Source organism: Phoca vitulina, unplaced genomic scaffold (genome assembly GCF_004348235.1).
Source record: "Phoca vitulina isolate PV1807 unplaced genomic scaffold, GSC_HSeal_1.0 scaffold35, whole genome shotgun sequence".
In the NCBI taxonomy this organism is placed as follows: domain Eukaryota; kingdom Metazoa; phylum Chordata; class Mammalia; order Carnivora; family Phocidae; genus Phoca; species Phoca vitulina.
The window spans coordinates 11,499,167-11,526,375 of NW_022589738.1; the positions used below are offsets into that span (position 1 = coordinate 11,499,167).

General features: G+C 45.3%; 1 protein-coding gene across 1 annotated transcript in view; it reads right to left on the minus strand.

Moving 5' to 3' along the window:
* SRPX (sushi repeat containing protein X-linked) overlaps positions 1 to 27,209 on the minus strand; it is a 112,331-nt gene that overhangs the window by 49,386 nt on the left and 35,736 nt on the right. Inside the window, exons 2-4 of the mRNA XM_032426463.1 lie at positions 16,578 to 16,637; positions 10,740 to 10,931; positions 9,118 to 9,294 (exon numbers count right to left, since the gene is read on the minus strand). Coding sequence (XP_032282354.1) covers positions 9,118 to 9,294; positions 10,740 to 10,931; positions 16,578 to 16,637 — 429 coding nt within the window. The remainder of the gene's footprint in view (positions 1 to 9,117; positions 9,295 to 10,739; positions 10,932 to 16,577; positions 16,638 to 27,209) is intronic.

A 27,209-nucleotide genomic window follows, 5' to 3' on the forward strand; every position in this document is an offset into this window, starting at 1 on the left:
CTCTGACCTTCCCCTGTCTTGTGCTCTCTCTCACTCTCTCTCTTTCAAATAAATAAAAAAATATAAAAAAATATTTTTAAAAATAATAGCTAACATTTGCTGAACCAACCTGCTAGCCCACCCCAGGCTGAGTACTATGCCTGCATTATTTCATTGACTTCTCCCTGCTGCCCACCAGACTAAGTGTTGTTATTACCATCCTCATTTGTACACTGGGAAGTATTTCCTCTCTTGTGGAATTTCTCTGCAGTCTGGGATTTTAAGATATGATCACATATTTTTTAATTATCTTACTAAGCCAAACATTTCTGCGTGTCTGCCTGCTGCTGACCTAATAGTTTCCTCCAACACGTACACTCTTTCGGGGTCGCCTGCTACAGCTCTGCTCTGAATCCTTAAAGAGCAGATTCTGTTGCACCCTCAAGCATTCTGCCCTCACTTTCAGCTGACAAGACCAGCTGGCCTTCCCTTCAGCAGATGTTCCAGAAACCTAGGCCTATTATTACACAGCCATGGCCATCATTGCTTTTTATAAGTGATCGTAAATTTCCATGAATGAATTGAACAAAGTTACTATAGAAACATAATTGCAATTCCCTGTTGAGTCAGGATGCCCACAGAGCCAGTTATTGTGTGGAAACCCTGGCCTCTGCCCATTCGCGGGAGACACCTGACCAACTGTGTCCTTCCTCTGTGCTCTAGTCGTCTCTCTGCATATGAAATATCGGAAACAAGGGGCACCTGGGTGGCTCAGTTGGTGAAGCATCTGCTTTCAGCTCAGGTCATGATCCTGGGGTCCTGGGATCCAGCCCCTTGTACGCTGGCTCCCTGCTCAGCGGGGAGTCGGCTTCTCCCTCTTCCTCTGCCCCTCCGCCCCCCCCACTCGTGCTCTCTCTCAAATAAATAAAATCTTTAAAATATATATATATAACAGAAACAAATATATTTCACTGTATCAACTACTGTTTATCTGACAAGCTTGGGAATCCTCAAAAGTCTCACCAGGTGCACAGTAGAAATAAGAAAGAAGTTCAAAAGGATAGTATCCTGGCCAACAGGTAACAAGGAAAAAAAAAAAGCCCTTTAAACTAAGGCTATAAATTAACTGCATGGTAAAATGTTTCCTCAAATAGTGTTTTCCACTGGAGATCTGTGTTTGAAGATGACTGCTAGACGTGTGATTCATAGGTGCTTTAGAACATGCCAGTTAGTTGTATCTGGGACTGCCCGACCTGGGCGGGGGGGTAGGGGGGGGTGTCCTCTCTCTGCTTCATTCTAAAGCAAGATGATATTCTTACCCCCAGTCAAGGGCTGCCCCCGCTCCTCACAACACGCAGACTCCATTCAGTGCCCATTTCCGGACTTCCTACATACCCCATGCAAACTGGCTTTCTACCTGCTGCTTCTCTCACTTCTTCTATCCCTGACCTTTCACACCAACTTGCTCTCACTCTGTACAGTCAATGTGGCAGGGACTGGTGGTTGTTCCCCCACTCTCTGATCCCCCTTCTTTTATAGCAAGAGAAGTCTGCCCGGGCCTTTGGCCTTCCGGAACAAAGACTACATTTCCCAGCTGCCCTTGAAGTTAGGCGTGGCCATGTGATGGGTTCGACCAATGGGCTGTGAGGAAAAGTCACGTGGGCAACTTTCTGGGCTGTGCTGTTAAAAAGGGTGGGAGGAGCATACCCTTTTCTTTTTCCTCCCTCGTCTACCCTGGTTTGAATGTGGATGTGTCCGGGAGCGAGAGCAGCCATCTTAGACTGAGGAACAGCAAGTGAGAGGGAGCTGGGGCATAGGACACTGCCCAGGGCTGCTTAAGCACAAACATGTATGTAAGAAGAGAACTGTCTCATTTGAAGCATTATGATTTTGGCCTTGTTAATAGTACCTGAACTGGTATATAAGCAGTCACACCAGTTTTTTCAAACTACTCCTGTATATATAACATCTTGTATGGCATCTTCCAAGGTGTATTTCATTAATGACTCCCAAGCACTGATTTTGAACAAAAAATACTGAGGTGCATTTCCCACAAAGATAGTTACTCATAATCCCCTTATATACGTGCAGCACCTCCTACCAAGAGGTAGAGTCGATGTCCCTCCCTTTGAATCTGTGCCAGCCTTGTGACTCACTTTGACTAACAGAACATAAAGGGAGTAACACTATGCCAGTCCCCAGTCTGGGCCCTTAAAGAGTCTGGCACCTTTGACTTTCGCTGTCTTGGGAGCCAGCTGCCATCTAAGGGAAGTCCAATTATCTGACTGAAGAGACCATGTGAGGAGGATAAGAAATTATGAAGGGGGGGGAGGGAGAGAGAGAGAGAGACTCAGCCAATCCCCAGCCAGCAGAGCCAACTGAGGTTCCAGAGGTGTGAGTGAAGCCATCTTGGATCCTCTGGCCCCAATCAGTCATCCCAGCCATTACCATGTGGAACAGAGATGAGCTGTCTCCACCAAGCCCTGCCCAAATTCCTAACCCAAACAACCTGGACCAAAATAACATGGTCGTTTGGAGTCACTAAATTTTGGGGTGTCCGTTATGCAGCAATAGATTACTGATACAGATATAAAATAGTCTGAGGTTGGTGACAGAGGGAGGAAGTAGCCACTTTATGGGGCATAGGAAGAGAGTGACTGAGGCAGAACAAACACAGACACTGAAAACTTACCCAACTGTTTGCTTCCCCCAGCTAGAATATAATCTTTGTGGATGTCTCTGGGAAGTGGTTCTGATTCTTTGGTATCATGGAAGGTATTAGAAGATTTTCCCCAATGAACAAAAGAGGTAAGAGTGGAAGCAATGAATTCCACAGTGAAAAGTCACCGTCTTCACCAAAAAGACGCCCAACTGAAAAGTGACTGGTGGTATGTTTATATTAGAGATGGACACCAGAAGTTTACCCGTTTGCTTTGCACTAACAAATCAGGCCAGGGGAAAAAGTCCACCACTATCTCAATCGATTCAGTTGTTTCAAAGCTGACACTAGCTTCCTGAAAGTTTAAAGGATGTGTATTTGTCAACCCAGGAAATATTTAGCATAATTTAAGATCGACAACAATGCACTGATACGTTTATTCTTAGCCCCATAATGTTTGTATCTTCAGCTGAATCTCTGGAAATAAGGCAGGGCAGCCCAGCAAACCTCCCTGTCGGTCAGTCCACCTGTCAGAAAGTTGAGAGCCCGAAGAGCCTTCCATCAATGTGCATGCATATCTGCAATCTCAGAGAAGTTTTTATTCCAGAATCTCGTTTGTCCTGACTCTCTCAATCTATTCTGCTCTGCAGACAACACAAAACTAGCAGAAAGCAATTCTAAAACCCAAGTTGGTTTGTACATTGTCCTTTGTTAAAACAGCTAAATGGGGCTCTTTGCATGTCAAGATATCCGCTGGGTTCTCATTATCTGGGGTTTTTAAACTTTCTTTAATGTCTTTCTCTTCCTCTTTTTTTTTTAAAGATTTTATTTATTTATTTGACAGAGAGAGACACAGCGAGAGAGGGAACACAAGCAAGGGGAGTGGGAGAGGGAGAAGCAGGCTTCCCGCGGAGCAGGGAGCCTGACTCAGGGCTCGATCCCAGGACCCTGGGATCATGACCTGAGCTGAAGGCAGACATGTAACTGACTGAGCCACCCAGGCGCCCCTCTTTTCCTCTTTTGGCCCAGGAAATAGGGTTGGTCTAAAGGAAAAATCACGTGTCAACTCAAAATCTGGTTTCTAGATGAGGACTTGTAATTCTAACTGTCCATTGTTCTATCTAACTGCCAGTGCAAGCCAAAACAACTACAAATGGAAAGAAAGAAAAAACATCCCCTAAAAACAACAGTTGTTTCATTCCAAGGTTTTCTTGTTTTATATGTCAAAGGCGGTTGCGGCTCTTTAAATAGTTTACCCTCCTGCAATTGCAGTACGATTCTTCCCCGGCACTGACTTCTTGCTATATCTGTTTTGGAAATAACCATGGGTTTGAATCCGCCGCCAGCGTGTGGTCTGCAGAAGAGAATTAATTTTAACTCACGGCACTTTCGAATCAGACCACAGGACTGACCACCTCAGAGTCAAGAGCGAGCCCAGGGTTCTCTCTCCCCCTCCAGGTCTGGCGGAGAGCTGGGACGATTTTCTCAGCACTCAGCAAAGCTCTGGCCAAGATGCGCTGCTAGAAGTTGTGTAGCAATCTGGGAACTACTCAGCCACCATGTGTCAGCATCTAAAATAGTCTGAGGCTCTGGGATATGCTCAAGGACCCCCTAGCCTTGCCAACACACAAAGTGATTAAACTCATGTAATCCATTTAAAGCCAAAAGAGTCAAGGACATCCCTGGAGTCACATTCACTGGGGACACACTCCAGCTTATCTGTCACCAAAATCAAAGAAAAGAATTGCCTGCTTGCTTTGTCCCTGTGTCTCCTTTTCCTGGGAGCTCTATGCTCTCCGGTGGCTCACGAGTCCCCTCTTCGCCACTCCCACCTCAGTGTAGGCACAAGATCCCTTCCCGCCCCCTCAGGATGGCTGAGCCTTGCCCTGGCAAACCCTACGATAAATCCCCTGCAATTGGGGTTCGTTTCTTAGTTCTTTCTCTCTCCCGCTCGGAAGGTTCCAGCCCCATCTGGTCCAGCTTAAGCCATGCCTGTTGCTTTTTGAGAACGGCCGGCATGTCCTTCGCATGGCCGCACACGATCTGGACACCTGAACGGTGATCCCGAGAGAACGCGTGGCCGACGCTCGCCTAGCAGGACGATTTTCAAGCCTCTCCTCTCCCCCCCCAGCCACCTTGGCCCTTTGCCGCGTGAGGGAGGAGAGACGAGCACATCCGCGTGGTGGTTCTGAGGAGCTGGCTTGCACATACCACGTCCCAGGGCGAGACCCTGAAAGCGACAGCTGTGAGGGGCCGTAGTCCTGCTCTCCCAGAGGCGCACGCCCTCGGCGCCGCGGGACCGGGACCGCGCCGCCACCTTCTCCCCGAGAACGACGGTGAGCCGGGGGCAGAGGTCTAAGGCCTCAGAGAGAAAGCTGCAGCCGCAGCTCCGGGTTTCTATAATCCCCCGTTACTGCCTGCGCTGGAAGTCTCAAAATTCTATTTCCCAGGCCCCTCCTGCCAGCTGGGTGCCGGGCAGGTTCACGGTCGGGAGGCGCCGTCCTGGGAACGGGAGGCCGTTACGCTTCTGGTGGGAGCTTCAGAGAGGGCTTCCTGGGCTCCCGAGACAGCAGCAGACGTCTGCTCCCCCAGCCCTCGGCCGGCCTGGCTTTCTGCTGTAACTAATCCCGGGTCATAGTGTTTTTCCTCTTCTGTTCCTCTGGCTCTTTTTAGATTTTTTTTTTTTTAACCCATTCTCTGTAGTAAATTCTCCTCTGTTTGAAGTACCTAGCGTGGTGTCTGTTTTCCCAATCACTGACCAATACAGGCTCCTACCTAAGTCCTAGAAAAAGAGAAGCCTCGAATAAATCTGAGTCAGTGATCTGAGTTTACTTGGACCTGTTGCTCTCGTCAAAGGGGTACGAGGTGTGGTCCAGGCTGTGGCTCGGACGTCGAAGGGTTTCTGTCACACCCTGGGCAAGGTCCCTTGGCTAGAGCTCAGTCCCCCCGTAACTGCAGAGTCAGAACGGCTGCCAGGGAGGACTGTGGACAGTGGTGCCATCACGAAGACAGCCCTGGGACTGAGGCCAGAGGAGTTGCTGTTGTACTTCTGCCCCCAGAGGGTAGCATCCAATTTCAGTCTCACTCCCGAAGCATATGCCCCAGACAGTGAGCAGTCAGGAAGGAGTCCTTGGGGTAAAGCACATCAGCAGACTGAGCTGACCAGTTCTCTGGAGGATGGGCAGATACCAAAAGTATAGCAGCCAGGCTCCTATGGCCAGTTGCCTTAGCTTAGTCAGTGCCAGAGCTGTCTCTGGATTCAGGGACTTTGGGCCTGAGAGCCTGGAGACACAGGCTTGGTTCTATGCAACCTTGAATAAGTCAGGTGACCTCTCAGGCCTCATCTGTAGACTAGGGGAAGGGCCTAGAATGTTCTGGAAGGGTGGGTCCTGGCAGCTCTAAGAGTTTATGAGTAAACGATCCTCTGGGATGGTGGTTCTCAACCACTTGGAGGGAGCTTTGGAAAAATACCAGGGCCCCAGTGATTCAGATTTAAATAGAAGCCAGAGTTGAAAACCACTGTCCTAGAGCAGTCTGCCTCAGTGTTTAAAGGGCACAGGAATCCCCTGGGGAGCTTATTAAAATGTAGATTTTGATCTGCCAGGTTTGGGATGGGTCACAACATGCTACATTTCTAATAAGCTTCCTGCTGGTGCTAATGCTGCTGGTCCAAGGGCACACTTTTGAGAATGAAGGTATTAAAGTTCTTCCCAAATTTGATATTCTAAGGCAGGTTCTCAAACTTGAGAGCATCAGAATCCCCTGGAGGGCCTGAGGAAATGCCAATTGCTAGACCCCACCCCAGACCTGCTGAATCTGCATTTTCACCAACGTTTCCAGGTGATTCCATGCACCTTAAAGTTTGAGGAGTACTGTCTTCCATCAGTTGCTCTCTTTAAGCACTTTCAGAATGCCCTGGGGGTGGGGGTGGGGGTGCTCCTTAAAGCACAAAGCACTGGGCCCCACCCCAGAGCCTCTGATTCAGCAGATCTGGAGTGAGGCCAAGAATTCATATTTCTAAAGAGTTCTCAAGTACTGCTCTGGGCTCCCAGGACCACACCTTAAGAACCATTGCTCATTCCCACCAACAGTGTAGGAGGGTTCCCCTTTCTCCGCATCCCCGCCAACATCTGTCATTTCCTGACTTGTTAATTTTAGCCATTCTGACTGGTGTGAGGTGGTATCTCATTGAGGTTTTGATTTGGATTTCCCTGATGCCGAGCGATATTGAACACTTTTTCATGTGTCTGTTGGCCATTTGGATGTCTTCTTTGGAAAAATGTCTGTTCATGTCTTCTGCCCATTTCTTGATTGGATTCTTTGTTCTTTTGGTGTTGAGTTTGATGAGTTCTTTATAGATTTTGGATACTAGCCCTTTATCTGATATGTCATTTGCAAATATCTTCTCCCATTCTGTCGGTTGTCTTTTGGTTTTGTTGACTGTTTCCTTTGCTTTGCAAAAGCTTTTTATCTTGATGAAGTCCCAGTAGTTCATTTTTGCCCTTGCTTCCCTTGCCTTTGGCGATGTTTCTAGGAAGAAGTTGCTGCGGCTGAGGTCGAAGAGGTTGCTGCCTGTGTTCTCCTTTAGGATTTTGATGGACCCCTGTCTCACATTGAGGTCTTTCAACCATTTGGAGTCTATTTTTGTGTGTGGTGTAAGGAAATGGTCCAGTTTCATTCTTCTGCATGTGGCTGTCCAATTTTCCCAACACCATTTGTTGAAGAGACTGTCTTTTTTCCATTGGACATTCTTTCCTGCTTTGTCAAAGATTAGTTGACCATAGAGTTGAGGGTCCATTTCTGGGCTCTCTATTCTGTTCCATTGATCTATGTGTCTGTTTTTTGTGCCAGTACCATACTGTCTTGATGATGACAGCTTTGTAGTAGAGCTGGAAGTCCGGAATTGTGATGCCGCCAGCTTTGCTTTTCTTTTTCAACATTCCTCTGGCTATGCGGGGTCTTTTCTGGTTCCATACAAATTTTAGGATTATTTGTTCCATTTCTTTGAAGAAAGTGGATGGTATTTTGATGGGGATTGCATTGAATGTGTAGATTGCTCTAGGTAGGATTGACATCTTCACAATATTTGTTCTTCCAATCCATGAGCATGGAACGTTTTTCCATTTCTTTGTGTCTTCCTCAATTTCTTTCATGAGTATTTTATAGTTTTCTGAAGGTTCCTCAAAAAGTTGAAAATAGAGCTACCATATGATCCAGCAATTGCACTCCTGGGTATTTACCCCAAAGATACAAAAGTAGGGACCCGAAAGGCTACGTGCACCCCGATGTTTATAGCAGCAATGTCCACAATAGCCAAACTGTGGAAAGAGCCAAGATGTCCATCAACAGATGAATGGTAAAGAAGATGTGGTATATATATACAATAGAATACTATGCAGCCATCAAAAGGAATAAGATCTTGCCTTTTGCAACGATGTGGATGGAACTGGAGGGTATTATGCTGAGCGAAATAAGTCAAACAGAGAAAGACATGTATCATATGACCTCACTGATATGAGGAATTCTTAATCTCAGGAAACAAACTGAGGGTTGCTGGAGTGGGGGGTGGGGTGGGAGGGATGGGGTGACTGGGTGATGGACACTGGGGAGGGTATGTGTTCTGGTAAGCGCTGTGAATTGTGCAAGACTGTTGAATCTCAGATCTGTACCTCTGAAACAAATAATGCAATATATGTTAAGAAAGAAAAAAAGAAGAAGAATGTAGCAGGAAGGGAAGAATGAAGGGGGGGAAATCGGAGGGGGAGAGGAACCATGAGAGACAATGGACTCTGAAAAACAAACTGAGGGTTCTAGAAGGGAGGGGGTTGGGAGGATGGGTTGGCCTGGTGATGGGTATTGAGGAGGGCACGTTCTGCATGGGGCACTGGGTGTTATGCACAAACAATGAATCATGGAACACTATATCTAAAACTGATGATGTAATGTATGGGGATTAACATAACAATAAAAAAATTTATTTAAAATTGAAAAAAAAAAAAGAACCATTGCTCAACAAACCCAGAGTCAGGTAACATTTCCAAATCCCTGTTTAGCACACCGAGCGCTGGCTGACCATCACAACTGACAACAAACGAACTCGTCCGTCAGCTGAAAGGCACACAGATATTCTCTGCAGGGCGGTCCCGCAAATGTCAGTGACTGCTCAGTGCCACAGGGCAGATCCCTGGACGGAAGCAATACCTCTGCTAGTCTGCAGCGGCCTGAGTAGCAAACCGGACTTTTGGGAAAGAGACAAAACTCCGACAAAAGCCATCGGCTGTGAGGTCAGCTCCAGGATATAAACTCATGTTAGGTCCAGGCTAAAAGCCAGAGGAGTAGGGATGAAGAGAGCTTCTGAAAGCAAAGCTGGGTGCTTATGCTTTACATCCGGGCTGTTGATGCTTCCTTTAAAAATCCACTGTACACACACACCCTGCTCCTCCCAAAGTCGTGCCCCGTCAAGACTGGTATTTTCTTACCGACACAGGAGGCCGGGCGGCCACTCCAGGCCTTGTTGTCCATACACGTGACCGTCCGCTCCCCTTTCAACGTGTACCCTGGAGAGCAGTAGTACTCACACCGGGAGTTAAAGTAGGCGCCGTCCACGCACTTAAACCCCCCGTTCGCCGGCATGGCCAGGGTGGGACACCGCTTTTCTGAAAAAGAGAAAACCGGATACTCAGCACTTCTTAGTTTTTGTCCGCAGACTTTCAGAGTCCAGAAACGCTGAAAACACAGCGGGTGCCAAGTCAATTGAAAGACGACGGACAGAATGAGAGAAACAAAGCGGTGGCCGCATGCCACACAGAAGGGGCCCACTGTTCCCTGTGAGACCCGCTTGGCTTGGCATCCCAGCTGAGCCGCCGTTTTAGGCTGGGTTCCTCAGAAGCAGACCCTGAGACGTGGAGTTGTGTGCAAGTGATTTCGTTAGAAAGGGCTCCCAAGGGAGACCAGGGAGGGGTGGAGATGGTAGGGCAGGGGAGGGAAGGAAGCCAGGCAAGGTGGGATCTCAGGCAAGGGGGGCTTCAGCCTGCCCCCGCAGGGGAGCTCTGGGGCAGAAGGACACCGGAGTTTGGCCTGCCTCCAGGCAAGGAAGTTGGGCTTCCCTAATCCTCCACCGGTCAGTCCTGGGCAGCTATGGGCCCACTGGGGATGCTCTCCCTGTCTGCACAAAGAGAACAGTCCTCCGCAGGAGCAGAGCCTCCTCTCCCTCTGAAGAAGATCCAAGGGGCAAGTCAGGGGCTGGGGGATGGACAACCAGAATTGGGAAAAGGGCATCCAGGAATATGTGGGTAAAGCACCAAAAGGGTCCAGTCACCGTGGCACATCGTCGGCACGGGCTGGGTCACATGGCTGCAGTGCAGTGCCTTAGTTTCCCCAACGATAAAGTATCGGCACCCCTATCAATAGCCTTGTGGCAAAAACTGGACACAGGGCAGATGCCTGGCATACAACAGGTGCTCAATAAATGGGGGCTGTTTGCAATAACAATGCCATCTCACAGGTGCTTCAACAATGCCCTCTTGCAGGGGCCCAAATGAGAGGTGACTTTTCCTCAAGCTAAAAGTCAGCCCCTGACTTCTTTCTCCCCGACACACAGTTGCTTCCCCGGGAGAGCATTCTGCAGTGACTCGCCCTGCCTCCCGAAGCTCCACCCCTTGGGAGAACATTTCTAGACTGTCTCTAGGAACAGGAGTCGGTGACTTCTCCCTCTCCTGGTGCTGCTGGCACGATGTGCACCTCTGCCCCGCTCTCTGCTGCTACTCCGGGACCCTTGACGGCAGAGCCGATGTGTGTCTTGTTTCTAGATCCCCAGCACCTTTTCAGGGGCTAGCACGTACGGAACAAACACAACCTGTTCGTTGAACAGACCTCTGTTCTCGCCCCCCTTTCCCCAAACTGCCGATCACACCGTTAGGTCTGTGTCATCACTCTTCCAACCACATCTTACAAACCCACTGGCATCTGCCCACCAGGGGGAGTTTTTCTCATCGGGGACCAAGTAACGTTCAGTTAAAAAAAAAGCCCTAATCTCAGAGCACAAGAACTTTGGCCCTGATTGGCCCCGAGGCCCCACCACGGCTGCGGCTGCGCTACTCACGCTTGCAGATGACCTTGTCAGACCACCGCTTGTTTGACTGGCAGACGAGCTGGGAAGAGCCGTGCAGCTCATAGCCCTTCCGGCAGCGAATGTCGCACCTGGTCCCCAGGGCTGTTTTGTAGTATCCTCCTTGAGGGGCCCTGCAGTACACATCCCCATACTTCACCTTGATGGGGGAGCACCACGGGGTGTCTGCGGGTAGCAGAAACAAAGGAGGGGAGAGATAGGAAAGGACATCTTTAGAAAATGTGTCTCCTCATTCTCCCAAGTCCCTGGCTGGCTGCACTCCAGATTTTGGAATCTCTGAAGGAGTCTTTAAGGTGGGGGCGCCTGGGTGGCTCAGTCAGTTAAGCGTCTGCCTTTGGCTCAGGTCATGATCCCAGGGTCCTGGGATCAAGCCCCAGGTTGGGCTCCCTGCTCAGCGGGGAGTCTGCTTCCCCCTCTCCCTCTGCCCCCCCCCCCACTTGTGTTTTCTCTCTCTCTCTCTCTCTCTCTCTCTCAAATAAATAAATAAAATCTTGGGGGAAAAAAAGGAGTCTTTAAGGTGTCTCTGGGTGGGGAGGTTATGATCACAGGACTAGGTGTCAGACGTATTCTGACTATGGATCCGGGTTCCTCCATTACTAACTGTGTGATCTTGGGCAAGTTACTTAACCTGAGTCGGTATCTATACCTGAGTACGTATCTATACCCACAGAGGCTCTTATTAAGGACAAAAAAAACCCCACTAATGCATATCAAGCACCTAGCACAGTGCCCAGCACATAGCACTTATTCAATAAATGCTTGTTCCTTTTGGTATTTCCCTGAAGGAGGTAACAGAATTCTACAAAGGGCAACTGATATCATTGTGAACCCTAACCCTAACCATCCGTACGTAGTGACAGGGGACTCAATAACTGGTTAGAGTTTTTCCAAATCTGCATGCATATTCTCTGTAAAAACTCATACTACTATTTTAGTTCATGTGAATGAAGCTGCCATGTCCAGAATTTTGCCAAGGGATATAATTTTGGCTTAAAATCACAAAACACTTGCTCCCCATAGGGAAGCAACCCCCTTTTCAGATGTCCCCAGTTATGCCCCACTTAGATAATGTGGCAAAGTTCCCAAATGGCAAAACTCCGGGGTGTTTGGATTTTGGTCTAGTAGTTGCCCAGAGCACAGCTAGGATCACACTGATAAATCAAAACCTCTCCCCGGTGCCTTTGCAAGGTGCTCGCTGAAAGCCCTAACATTGTTAGGGCAAGGCTAGCTCCCCGGGGGGCAAGTTGCCACGGTGCCCACTGCACAATATATGGGGACCAGTGCCGAGCTCCCTCAAGCCTGCCAGTGGCTCTCGGTGCCGCGCACAGGAGCTCCCCTCCCCCGGCTGCCTGGCTCTTCACGCCGCTCGCGCACCTGAGCTGTCCGTGAGCGGGGTGCGCGCGCCATCATGTGGCCAAGGAGGAGGACACCTCGTCTGACTGTCCAAGAAATTTTCTGAGGGTGTTTCTGACTGCTTCTCAGCCACGAAGACCAGGTCATGCCCAGGACTTGTGCACAGACTGCTTTTTTACTTTTGTGCTTTCACAACTCCTTTGGCTAACACTTTGATCCTGTAATGTGTTTGCAGACTGCTGCCATGTGCGTGGGTCCTAAGTCAGGACTCAAGCACGCATTCCCTGGCCTCTCAGGGTGTAAGGCATGTCCTGCGGGCTCGGCCTCGAGCTGACAAAGCTCAACCCTGTGGACGCAGACTTGCGGGAGCTTGCCCCAGGCCTACAGACCCTCCTTGAACAGAGTTTCGTTCCTCTGGACTTTACATACCCTGTCTCTGCCAATGGTTGTACATGAGAACAATCTGGAGCCTGAAGTAAAGCACAAAACAGCACACACGTCTCCATTATTTCCTTCTAAGTATAAAAGAATTCTTGAACCAGTTTTAAATACCCTGCTTCTTTCTTTGGTGATGGCTCCAGGTAAGCCATGAAACTAGGAGATCTCAACATCACGGGTAAATGAGAAGCCCTTGGGGTCTGTTTGCTTAGCGTGCCAAGCTGTGGATATTTCTTCTATCATCAAAAGATCTTAAGATGAATTCTGGAAAAATCCACAGATGCCTACTACTCAAACAAAACTGAGATTTGGAACCTACTGGCCTCTGTGACTACTAGAAGTGAGGTATATGTCTCTCTCCCCCACCCCCGCCTTTCTTTTCCAACTGTAATAGGAAAGATCACCTACAAGGAAACTCCAATATACACCTGTTGTTTTGGGTCTCAGAGAAGCACTTTTTATAGTTCATCAGAGGACTTCCATGGTATTAAAAAAAATCTTAAAAGTCACCTGTCATTTTACCTCTTTATCATCTTCCCCACTGCCTCATTCCCTCTTACTTTCCCTGCGTGTCCTTTTCTCCTTCTAGACTGCAAGGCTTCTGTGTTCCCCATCTCCAGCCTCCTCCTCTTGCTGACTGGGTCCCCCTTACTACCTCTCTCTCCAGACAGAGAAAGTGAAGCCCCCACTGGGGGTGGGGGAAAGGGTGGTGAGGGAAGAGTGAACATGGGGGGCACAGAGAGAGAGGAGGAAAACGTACTGAGCTAGTGGAGTATGGCGCATGCACCACCAGGCAGAGGCAGAAGCCCTGGGGGGCATCTGGTCCAACTCTATCATCTCTTAGCAACCCTGGACAATTCACGAAATCTTTCAGGGAATCAGATTCCTCGTCTAGAAATGAGAGGAGTGGATTAAGTTCTTTTCAAAGTGTCATCTAGCTTTAAAGTTGTAGGATTCAAACTCTACCTTACTCCTTTCCGACCCCCTACCCATGCCTGCCTCCTTCCTCCCTCTTCTGACTGATAACTGAGTAGTCTCTCGTAACCCTTCCAGCCGAAGGCAAATCCTTTGTGCATTCTGTGTCCTGATCACAACTCCACTGATGTAAACCCGGGAAGAGTGTCCAATTCTCGGCCTGTCCTTCACTCAAATGTTGAAAATGCTCATATCCTCCAGCTTCTGGACTTTTTTTCAGGAGGGCCACGATTTTCAAAGAAGCTAATAGGAAGCAGCATACCTTCACTTTAGCACACGTGTTATGGCTGGCTTTTCCACAAATGTACCCAGGACAAATATTTAAGGCTGCCAGGTCCGGTAGAGAATGACCTAGGTATACATATATCACAAATTCATCCATTTCGATATAATATCTTTGATGCAATTACATTTTGTCCCATATTCTGAGTCCTCAAATCCTCCCAGAAGTGCTGACTGCACACCTAAAAGCTGTGCCATTGTCAACATGTGGGGAACAAATCTTGTTTTCATTTACTCGCGAAAGGAATTCCTTTTGGATTACTTTCCAAGAGAAATCTATGGAAGATATTTTGACGGTTTAATAGCCCTTCTGTAACAGTAATTAAAATGCTAGTGAGTGACTTGAATTGGAAGTGCACCAAAGCACCATGAGTTGAAGTGAATGAGCAAAACGTTTAACAAAGGTTTTGCGGAAGAAAGCTCTTACGTGGCTTCCATTAAGACAGGGTTTATTTCGGGAGAAATCTAAATTGATTATTCAGGAAAGCTTTGTCAACCCCCTAGGCCAAAGTGGTAAGCATCCCAGTTAACTGGAGTTCCTGGGATAGACAGTGTCTTACAGCAGACTAGTAAGGAACCACTAGCAAACTCTGGACGTTGAGTTAAAACATCTGGATTTCAGACCTCAATGCAATGTTGGCTAGCTGTGTGACTCTGGGCAAGTCACCTACCCTCTCTAATCTGTGGTTCCTTCATCGGTGCATAAAGAATAACAATATATCTCCCCATGCCTTCCCCCTTCCCTCAGTTAGTGTGACCATATGATGGCATTCCATGCAAGAGAATCAACAAGCGATGCTTGCCACATTCTGGGGCCACAATAAACGTTGATTACATTTCACTTTCTTCTTTTCTATAACTCAAGAACACTTATTGAGTACGTGCTCTGTGCCAGACACTGTGCAGGGGCCTGAGGAGCTAGAGCTAAACCCCCCATTAACAATGGTTTGCGTTTAAAGTATTAAAACTAAAAAAAAAAAAAAAAAAAAAACGGGCGCCTGGCTGGCTCAGTCAGAAGAGTGTGTGACTTCTGATCTCAGGGTTGTGAGTTCGAGCCCCTGGTTGGGTGTAAAGATTACTAAAACAAAACAAAACAAAAACAAAAACACACATACACACAAAACAACAACAACAAAACAAAAAAAAACAACTTAAAAAACTGACAAAAAAACAATTTCCTAAGACAGATTTTTTTCTTAAAACTCTAGGACAGGCACATATTTTAGCCATCTGGTCTACCTCCCACACCTGCAATGCTGTGAGGTGAGGACGAACACTAGGAACAATGAGCTAAAGGCACCAGACAACTTCTATTGTACAGGTGAAGGGCCATATGTGCACACATGTGTTTTAGGAAGATTTTTCAACAAGGAACTCAAAGAAAAAAAAATTTTTTTAAACCCTCAGTTAGGGCGCCTGGGTGGCTTAGTCGTTAAGCATCTGCCTTCAGCTCAGGTCATGATCCCGGGGTCCCAGGATCGAGCCCCGCACCGGGCTCCCTACTCAGCGGGGAGTCTGCTTCTCCTTCTCCCTCTGCCCCTCCTCCCTGCTCATGCTCTCTCTCTCTCTCAAGTAAATAAATAAAAATCTTTTCTTAAAACCCTCAATTAATTAAGAAGTGTGAGGAATCAGAATACCTCCTTACCCCAAACATCTAATTAACAAGCTTGTCCTTTGCTTGATTGGTTAATTCCCGAGGCACTTAATATAGAGGTTGTGTATAGAAATGAGTATCTGCATTCACGAATCATAAGAAAATGTGGAATATGGTGGGAAATACACCTGGACATAGGAACTAATCATTATATTAGATTGTTTACTTCTGTGGAAAACCAGTGAAGGACTCTCTGAGACCAAAGGCTGACCAGTACTACCCTGATTCTCCCACAGCTTAGACATATCACAACAGAGCAGGGCAGTATCCTCTTGCTAGGTTGTGGGCAAATTTCCTGGGTAAGGTGCCACAACAGAACTTTATTAACCAATTTTTCTTCAAATTATTCCTCCACTGCAAAAGGAACCAGGATTCAGAGAGAAATCACCTCAATTTACCTTCTTTTTTCCCAGGGTTCCCTAAGCTTCAGAGAAATGACTCACCAGTAGAAATATTTGTGGACATACTTACCTGAGCCTGCATAGAAGTTTCTTGATTAGGCTTTTTATACCTGGTGGGGGGGGGGGTGGATGGCTGCAAATGTGTAGAGATGGAGTTCTTTATCATGAGATTAAAGTTTCAGTGGGCAACACACTTAATCATTTCGGGAGCCAAGCTGGACTCAGAAAGAGCACAATGAAATGAGCTTATGAAAATCAAGTTTTCTCATTCCCCATTCATCTCAGTACATTAGCAGCACGGGGGTCCAGATTTGACTTTGGGTGGTTTACTCTGGACCATTTTGGCTGTAATGTGTGAATCAGGCAGAATTCATGGCTTGATTTTCACTTTCATCAGCTAGAGCTTGGCTTTGCAGAGGTAAGGACAGTAAAGAAACTTAGGAGAATAAAATGACCACTGGGCTGCTGAAGGACAGCACTTCAGAAAATTCCAAATGCTTTTTCTTTCTTTTGTTTCTCTTCATTTTTTTTTTTAAATGGGAGCATAAGCTTATTCAATTTTCAATATTTTTTTTTTCTGGACAGGCAAATTCGCACTTTAATGTGGTGGTTGTCTGGTCACTTTATTATAGTCTGCTTTGCAGGGCAAAAAGGAAAGGCCTCCTGGCGCCAGCAGGTCCCTCATTAGCACACAAGCCAAGCGTTCACCTTTGTATCTAGCGTGTGAATACCCGACTTCATCGTCTTCTAGCGGTGAGTCTCCAGATCCTACAATAAAAAAGAACAGAAACTGCAGCAAGAAAAGCCACCTGATATGGACGAATATTTCGAAGCATTGCTTTGGCACAGTCCATGCAAGAGGGGCAATTAGAACGCAGAGCCGAGAGTGAAAGCTTCTGTGGCCATTCATGAAGGGACAGGGGACCTCGCAGAGGGAACATGGCTGGGCTGAGATTGCTAGAGCCAATCAAAATGCACCTCCAACTGATTTTTGGCGTCACCATGTGCCAACTGAAATTCTGGACTCAGGACAGTAAGTCCACTGTACTCTGGGAAGACACCAATGCGTCCATGAATCTCACGCCAGGGGAGACACAGTAAAATGTGTGTGACTCAGACATGGCCTACGGTTTCTCCAGCAGTCAAAGAAAACTCAGCCTGAGTATTTGTGGTACCTGAAAATCAGTCTGTCCTGTGAGATGAATTTGGGTGGAGGCTAAGGAGGTAAATCAAATGTCTTATCTTAATGACAAAAGGACTACAAAGCTACTCTGGTGCATTTGTAGGAAATGAGGGCCAAAAGCAACAATCTGGATGTTTATTTAGAGCCTCTGACCAAGGCATCGCTCAAGTAAAGTTTCTTAATGAGTCTTGCTACCCTTGAAAACCACAGCCCCAGAGAGAAAGTCTATATTTAATTTTAAAATTTAAACTCATTTGGAAGTTGGAACTGAATCATTTTTAGAATATTAAATATTAGATTCCAGTAAGTGGTAGATTCTTCATCTTTAAAGTAGTACCAGGGCCCAAACTTCAAAACTGGAGTCTTAAATTTACATATCATATCTTTCCCTCTAGACTTCCTGATCACTGACCATGGAGTTGGCACCATCTTGGTCACATGTTTACCTATAGGGACCTGCAAGCATAACAGACAAGGACAAGAACACTCTCTACTATGAGGTTTTTCAAATCCCCATACAGGATAAGTGAAGGAGTAATGGTCCCTGCTCCACATGTATTCTGGATGAGAGATAGAATGGAAATTCAAAGTTGGAAGCTGATGAAGGCTGGACCATGTCCATTTGAAAAAGGACTCCCCAAAAGAGAAGCCCAGTTCCATGTTCTCCTTTGCTCCGGGATTCTTTACTTGCTCTCGGGCTGCCCGGACAGGTACAAAGTTACACAAACTGTTCCTTCCTCAATATCAAAAAGTGAACAAGAAAACCAGTATTACCCTCCGGGAAAGCAATCTAGGAACATGAATCAAAAGCCTATGTTTAAACCCTGTTATCCAGTCATTCCAATTCTGGGAATCTATCCCAAGGAAAGAATATTAAATATCGGAAAACATTTCTACACATAAAGACTTCTTTGCGATGTCACTTATAATAGCAGAAGACTACAAACAGACCAAATAGTCAATCTTATGGTTAAATAAACCATAGTACATTCACTGGATTCATTGGATTGTAATGTAATGTAGCCATTAAAAATAATGTTTATAAAAAGATACAACAGTGTGGGAAAAGCTTATGTTATAACATTAAGTGAACAATGTGTTATAGCAAAATTATACAAATGGTGTGATTTATAACAATGTAAAACAATCAAATTCAAAATAAACAATGCATCGAAGAGCCTATGATAATTGGATGTTTTTCTTCTTTCTCATTTAAATTTTCTACTATAAACATGTATTACTTTCACAATGGAAAATAAACTTTATTATTCATGTAACTCAAAGAATCTTAGTTTCTAGAAGACATTCTGAATATATTAGAAGTGTTTCAGAATCTGCTGTCCCTCCCCTCCCACCCTGCCCCCATTTCTCTCCACGTTCAGAGCTGAACTGGAATTCTCTAAGAACTGCTGGATTCTTCAACTCCTTATGGCCTATCTCCTAGTAAGTGTCAAGAGATCTAGCTCGTATTAAGAGCACTTCCCTCTTCCCCCGAGTCATCCTGGCCTCCATACAATCTACCTAGGCAGTAACAGGCTCTGGACTTACTCCTGGTTTGAAGCAAAGAAGACAACTGTCACAGGTTGGGTTCTTTGGGAAGTAGCTTTGGGGATGGAGTTCAGGGCACAGGAGGTTTATTAGGGATCATCAACACCTGTGAAAGGGATAAGAAGGAAGCAGGTTTGGACAGAGGGAGAAGTCGAGCTTTGATGTCAGCCCAATGACAGCCTCTCGGGTTGGGCGGAAATGCTGAGGCTTTATCCCTGCCTCGATCAGCCACTGGATAGGGCCCATGTTGGAAGGACGTGAACATGGGCCACGCACTCCCGACAGCAGAGGCAGTTTCTGAAGGGGCTGAAAGCTGATGACTGGCCGAGACCAGGATTGCCTCCAGTGGAGACCACTGGTCCTTCCTCGAAGGAAGATCTGGTTGGGGCATCTCCAAGACCACCACAACACTCGCTCATGGAACAATAACTCGAGATGTGTAATTGCAAGGGGGGGTACCCTCCATAGAGAAAGGAAGGGACCTAGTAGAGAGGCAGGTGCACCTGGGGTGCACAGCCCCATTCTGCTGGTACTTCAGCATTCTAAGACACTTTCATCACATATTATTTATTATAGGGAAAATTTAACATCTGACCACAGGGGAATGAGCAAACAAGTTATCCTCTACCAACAAGCTATTATATAACCACTAATCAAGTTTGGAATAGGGAAATATGTATGAAATACAGCTATGCAGGGGCGCCTGGGTGGCTCAGTCAGTTAGGCGTGTGTCTTCGGCTCAGGTCATGATCCCAGGGTCCTGGGATCAAGCCCCGCGTCGGGCTCCCTGCTCAGCAGGGAGCCTGCTTCTCCCTCTGCCTCTCCCCTGCCCGACTTGTGCTCTCTCTCTCTCACGCTCTCTCTCAAGTAAAAATAAATAAAATCTTAAAAAAAAAGAAATACAGCTATGCAGAAAAGCAGATACTGTAAACTATATACAGAATGAAGTATAAAACTATACACATATATATAATATTATAATACTAACACACGTATGTCAAATTTGGAATACAATAAGGTAGGATTCCTAATCAGTGGGGGGAACGGTCAATAAATATGCTAGGATTAAATGGATATGCATATACAGAAAAAAAATAAGAGTCCTATCTTGCACCATACCAAAAAACCATTTCCAGAGCCTACATTTGAAAGCCAAAAATTTGGGGAAAAATGCAGAATGTCTGCATGATCATGAGGTAGGGAAAGACTATTAAATTAAACGTACAAACCATAACCTATAAAGGAAAATATTGCTACACTTCACCACACTAAAAGGTAAAACTTCTGTGCAATAAGAGACACATAAACAACATTTAAAGACAAGTGCCAGGCTGGGAGAAAATATTTGCCCCCCACAGAATACAGAATTACTGGGGCGCCTGGGTGGCTCAATCGTTAAGCGCCTGCCTTTGGCTCAGGTCATGATCCTGGGGTCCTGGGACTGAGTCCCACATCGGGCTCCCTGCTCAGCGGGAAGCCTGCTTCTCCCTCTCCCTCAGCCCCTGCTTGTGTTCCTGCTCTCGCTGTCGCTCTCTCTGTCAAATAAATAAATAAAATCCTTAAAAAAATAAAAAATAAAAAGGGAAGAGAGGAAAGGAGGGAGAGAAGGAAAGAAATGGGGAAGATGGCTGGAAGAACATACCAGAAACGTCCATACTCGAGCAGAACTCAAGGGTGAAAATTTCCCCTTTTTTCTCTGCTTTTCCAGTTTTCTCCATTGAGCCTATCATTACTTTAAAATTTCCAACAAAAACGTACTGAACAATTGTGAAAGACTAGACATGGCGGACTGTGGTATTTAATATTTCTGGTTCATACCACACCATTGCAAGTCTTCACATCCCAAAGCCTTGATACACATCTAAAAGGACTGCCGCACAAGCAAGTGCAGGACCAGCTGCCAGAAGCCAGGCTTCTATTCTCTGCTTTGTGAGTTTCCTCCACCTCCCCCTCACCTGCGCACACATAACTCCCACCGTGAGCTCTGACCCTGCTCACTGCCTCCCGGGGTGTCAGGGGTAAACTCTGTGTGTTAAACCACTAGCTCAAGTCAAGACCACGAGTTCAACTCAAGTGTCACTTGAAAAGCGTTCGATGTTTGCCCAAAGAGAAGAAACCAACAGGTTACACCCTGACGAGAGTCTTTATAAGGAGCCAGAAGGAGACACAAACATTCTCACTACTGCTTTTACTTAAATCAGAGACTGCAAGGCAGACATTGCAGATTACCTCAATTCAGAATCCTGGCAGAGGTTACCCTGATGAGCCACTTGATTAGCAGCAGCTCACGGACATTGGTCAACTCAGCCCCGCTTAGATTCCCATCCCACTAGTATGGCTCTCCCTAGCACTGACAGGCCGACAGCAAATGACCGTCTCGGGGTACAAGAACAAGTATTCCAGGGAAGAGTGGGCCCCCCAAAAGCAAGACCAATCTGGGTGCACCAAAAGCTGCTGATCGCCGGCCTGGCAGCCATTCTCCTCTTTTTTCTTGCTAAAGACCCCCAGGTTGTGTTTGGCAGCAATGTGCCCTTCCCCAGGAGATGAACGACGATGACTTTAAGTCAGAAATCGCCCTCTGCCAACGACTATTGCCGGGGTAGGCACGAAACCCGGGATTGGCCAATGACAAGTAAGAAGAAGTCCGATTTAGGGGGATGGGGAATATGAGAAAGATTTTCTCCCTGATAAAAGAGAGAACTGCCCAAGGAGAAAACTCTTTTGCCCTCTTTCCTCGCTTCCTGCTTTGGAAGCTATTGTGTAAGGGTGAATGCCCGAAGCCATGGCAGCCCTTTTGCAACCATGAGATAAAATGTTGGGACTTCTAAAAATTTTCAGCTGAGGATGGTACAGTGGAAGGATAACAAGAATGTGGGATCTGTGGTATACCTTATTGGGCCACTAAATCAAGCTCAGACATCTTACCTCCAGACTTCTTGTTAGGTCAACAATAAATGTCCTTTTCATTTAAGCTTCAGTGAATAGCACTGTTTATTACTTGTAACTGAATGTATCCAGACCGATACACAAATGAATGGGAAATTTACCGCCTATTACTGACAGGGGATAAAAGAAGGGAAAAGAAACTAAATGGGTATTAGCCATCCCTCTCTGAAAGTGTCCAGTTTATATTCAGCCTAAACTCACACATCAACTTCTATAAAAAATAACCAGTCTACAAAATGGACATACTGAAGGATGCCATAAGACCAAAGACTAACTTTTGTTCAGCAGATTTTACTTACTAAAGTTTAATAAGCAGTAAAAGAGATTCAGACGTACTGGGGATGTTCCACAGGGTTACAGTGAAAAGAAAGAAAGGAAGAAAAAGAGGGGGGGTGGGGGAGGACAGAGGAAGGTTCCCTAACACATTCTTCTTGATTTATTAAAGTCTATCCCTTTAGAATTCTGGTTAATTGAGGTTTTATTATGACAACCATTAATCAGTCCTCATATGGTTTGGATTACCACTCTTTGGAAAGAATGCTTCAGTGCTTCTTCCACACAAATACAAATTCTACATTGGCTCAGAAATCAGAAACTCAGTGCCATGAAGGATTCTGTCCCTCAGCCATACCTGGAGCCAATTCCATTTATAATTCTGCTCTCCTTGCAGAAACTTCATGGGAATCTAAGCGGTTACAAGTTACAAGTAATTCAACAGATTTCCAAAGAAACAGCCACTCCTCTCCTCCAAAGTTCAAATAAGGGTCTTCTGGTCGACTGAATCCCACCCTATCATTCTGAATGTCCATGTATCATTGAGGCACCAAATCACTCTTAAGAAATATCTGTTATATGTATTAGAATTACATCAGGAACTTGGATTTTAGAAGGCTAGTAGAATGCTCCTTCCATCACCCTAAACATTTTCTCATGTTGGGGTGGGGGGAGCATTTGAGACTAATGAAAATGTAGCCAATTTGCTAAAACTATATATTTCTTTATTGATTGTGATATATGATCCGAATTGACAGATTTGCTGGTTCTGTGTTATATTTTTAGCTCAAAGGGTTGGGTTTATTTTTCAGTCATTTTGAAGACAGCTCTGCATTCGTAATGTTTTGTAGGAAATTTCTGTTTTTCCCTTCATCATCATTATTCTAAATATACTCTTATTATTATCAAAAGTCATCATATTAAATAGCAAACTGCATCATCAATTTTATACTGAAAGTCAATAGCAAAATAAAATTCCCTTTACAGTAGAGATTGTTAGTCTGAGTCCCTGGCCTCCTAGAGGATCAACGGAAAGGCTTTGTGCGGGCAGTCCACGTACCTTTTGGTACATAAATACACTTTTTATTTTCAGTAAAAATAAAACTTTCAGTAGATTTTTAATAAGGGTCTGTGATCCAAAAAGTATTAAGAACCACAGTTTCATAGCATTCTTTTTAAAAATTTTTTTACTATTGTGTTCAATTAGCCAACATTCTTTACTTTAAAGCATGTTAGAATGTTTACTGAAGGGACGCCTGGGTGGCTCAGTCGGTTAAGCGTCTGCCTTTGGCTCAGGTCATGATCCCAGGGTCCTGGGATGGAGTCCCACATGGGGCTCCTCACTCAGAGGGGAGCCTGTTTCTCCCTCTGCCTGCCATTCTCCCTGCTATGCTCTCTGTCTCTCTGTCTGTCTCTCTCTGACAAATAAATCTTAAAAAAAAAAACAGAAAGATCCTTTATAAAAAAAAAAAAAAGAATGTTTACTGAAGAAACATGCAGTATCTCCTTGATATTCGACTCATTTTAGTATGGAAGAGGAGATACAAATATATTTAAAACAGAGATAAATGCTTACCTTTATTAGATCTTACTGTTTTTCCCCTAGATTTTGATGTTGAAGGAAGCTTTCTGAAATGATGGAAATATTTTATATCTGTGCGGTCCAACAGGGTAGCTCCTAGCCATAAATGGTCAATTAAGCACTTGAAATATACGGCTAGTACAACTGGGGAACAGAGTGTTTTTATTTCATTTCATTTTAATTTTAATAGCCACTAGCTACCATATGAGACAGCATAGATCTAGACTTAAAAAAACTATGAAGATAAATTATGTCTCTAAATAGCTCAGTGGTGAGAACCATGTCTAATATGTCTTGTCTACCTAGTATATGAATCAGAATTGGTAGTCAACAAATGTAGGAAGGAAAGAGAGAAATTCCCTTAAGTTTCTTATGACACATAAATCATATGTCCTTATGCTTATGTGTCTGCAATGGTTTATCCTACTCGGTACAGCTTCAGTACATGAATTTGAAAAGTGACAATCCTGGAGAGATATGGATGTTTAGAAAAAGGTATTTTTTAACTTATTTTATTTTATTTTATTTTTTGAGGGGGGGAGGGGCAGAAGGAGAGGGAGAGAGCGAATCTGAATCTCCACACTGAGCGTGGAGCCAAACGCAAGGCTCAATCTCATGACCCTGAGATCATGACCTGAGCCAAAACCAAGAACTGGATGTTTAACTGACTGAGCCACCCAGGTGCCCCAGAAAAAGGTATTTTGTACTATTGGAAGCCATAAGGTATTTATTTGTGGGAGCGAGATGATTTAGTGCTAGCGAATGATTTGCCAAAGGGGTTACACTCAGCCATAATAAAGTGTAAATGATATTTGGATGGCTTATGAACAAAGATCAAATCCAGGGCACTGCCAGGAAAACATAGTCTAAAGATGAAGCCAAAGATATGACTGTCAAATCCTTCCTTAAATCAAGATGGTGACTCAGAATCCCTTTAATCATACAATAGGCCCCTGAAAGAGATTAAGGATGTGTCTCATAGATCCTCTCAACCAAACAGAAAAGAGTCCGTATCTATAAAACTTGTGGGTATGGCTTTTGTCTAGTGGAGTGAACTCCAAGAAGATTCACAGGAGACCCACAGTGTTCTTAATAAGTTATACATACAGAAATATCCCTGGCATGACTGAGAGGACAGAAACATTACAGAATGAGGGGAGGTCTTTGACTCTCAGAATTCTCCCGTCAGGAAGCAGGCTCACGGGACTGCTTAGCTGTCAATAGGTGTGACCTTTCATGAAAAAAGAAAGCATGCTCAGAGGGTGGAATCAAGAGCCCAGAGGGTGGAATCAAGAGCCCAGATGGTAGAAAACCATAAAGAATCCTTTTCAGGGACACCTGGGTGGCTCAGTCAGTTGAGCGCCTGCCTGCGGGTCAGGTCATGATCCCAGAGTCCTGGGATCGAGCCCCTCATCGGGCTCCCTGCTCAGTGGGGAGCCTGCTTCTCCCTCTCCCCCTGCTGCTCCCCCGCTTGTGCTCTCTCTCTCTCTCCATCAAATAAATAAATAAAATCTTAAAAAAAAAAAAGAATTATTTCTAGACTGTGAGGCATGACCAAGTAACTACCAAAATTTGGGCAGCTAGATTTCAGAATTTTTATAGAAGAGTGACTACTTTGTGCCCCCAATTTAATCTCATTTTTTTTAAATGATGGAGGAGGGAGTACAATCCTGCAGAATACATGTGTTTGAGCATCTTGTGGTGCTAGATTTTACCTGAGACCGGATCCTTGCTTGGCTCTTTTTTGCTCCCCTCCCTCACTTACAGGTTTTCCATGAGAGCAGTCCGTCAACAAGCCACAGGCTCAGCTTCCAGGGAACCAAGTTAAGACAGCCATTGAATCTCCCTAAAACTCAAATACCCCAATTGGCCATGCCTCATAGGGTTGCTGGAAATGTTAAATGGCATATGTATATGTTTTTAAAATACCATATTAAAATAAAATAATTACTACCATCCCTGGTTTGTTTTAGAGACTTCTCAATTGATGGTTCATAATCACATTTTCTATTTAATTCCATGTGTATATATTTTAGGCTTCTACTGCCCAGAGCCGCTGTGCACGTAAATGAGCTTCTGGTAAATATATTAAAATGTGACAAACTTATATCTGGCCTGATAGGTTTTTCAATAATGCATTAAGCATCGTCAGGAATCTCAGTGCTACCGAAGTTTTCTCTGTGTGTTTTCAAATTCTTCCATCTAAACATCTTGTATGGTGTGTGTGTGTGTGTGTGTGTGTGTTTGCGTGTGTGTGTGTGTGTGTACACACACAGTTTTTTCAATAACCACCAGGAAAAGCCACGTACTCAATCCTCTCTAGAAAAATAAACTATTGTCACATTTAGTCTATGGATTCAGATGATCAGATGATAAAATTTGCTTTAGGAAAAAGTGACTTTCAGGTTCAATATATTACCAGAGCTTATCCTTTGAGGCAGGAAAATCTCTGTGGTCCCCTATATGCCTTCATAATCTCAAGATCTTTACAAAGTGAGAACCTACAGAAACTTATTTTATTGCTGTGAAGTGTTACTCCTGAGTCTCTCATTTTGTGGCTCTTTTTTTTTTTAAGATTTTATTTTATTATTTATTTGAGAGAGAATGAGAGACAGAGAGCACGAGAGGGAGGAGGGTCAGAGGGAGAAGCAGACCCCCCGCTGAGCAGGGGGCCCGATGCGGGATTCGATCCCGGGACTCCAGGATCATGACCCGAGCCGAAGGCAGTCGCTTAACCAACTGAGCCACCCAGGCACCCTCATTTTGTGGCTCTTGGTAGCACGTATGGGTGTTCAAACATTTTGGGGGACCCTGAGGAAGGGGAGACAGAGGGGAGAGTGGTAACCCTTCTCTCCTCCATGGGTAAATTTACAAAGGTGTAATATATGGGAGGCCACTGAGGAAGCTCAGGAGTGAGTGCTACATGCATGACTGGCAGGTGAGACCTGCTCTGTTAGGTCCTGGCAAAGTTTTGAGACAGACGAGAGATGTCCAGGAATTGTGTATAAGTGTGTGTGTTTAAAGGAGTGCAGTGGAGACGACACTTTAGCTTTACAAGAGCATCAGCTTCAACTTCAAGATGCAGGCCCGGAAAAAATATGCCGAGGGCCAGAAGCTGTAAATGAGCCACACTTCCTTGGAAGCCTTACTCCTCTAAATCAGTGGCAGGCTAACAGATGAAAGGCCAAAGCTAAGAAAAGGGGGGGGGGCAAGTACACCAAGAAGAGACTTTTACAAGTGGAACACGTGGATCCAGAAAGATCGATCGAAACCTTTTGCTAATCACGAGGAACAGATGGAAGGAAATGTTTATTACCAGTATTTGAGGGAGCACATTTAGCAAAATGTTCAGATGGGACAAGTTCACAGTACATCTCAGACATTCACTTCACCATACGCCCCCCCTCTTTTTCTTTCTCCATCACTATCCCAAGCCCCTCACATGTACCAACAATCAACTAGAGTTGTGTGTTTCAAACTTTTAACCCAATTTAATGGGTCATATGGTACTTTTGTAGGGAAACAGAATAGAATTGAAAATGTCAGGGTTTGCAAGTGTCCATGGATAGATAATGGCGAAAGAAGATGTGGTATATATACATACACGTTATATATGTACTTATATATGTAATGATATATTACAGAGTAATATTCCACTCTGCCATAAAGAAGGATGAGGTCTTGCCATTTGCAACAACATGGATGGACCTAGAGAGTATTACACTAAGTGAAATAAGTCAGATAGAGAGAGACAAATACCATATGATCTCACTTATATGTGCAATCTAAAAAATAAAACAAACAAAAA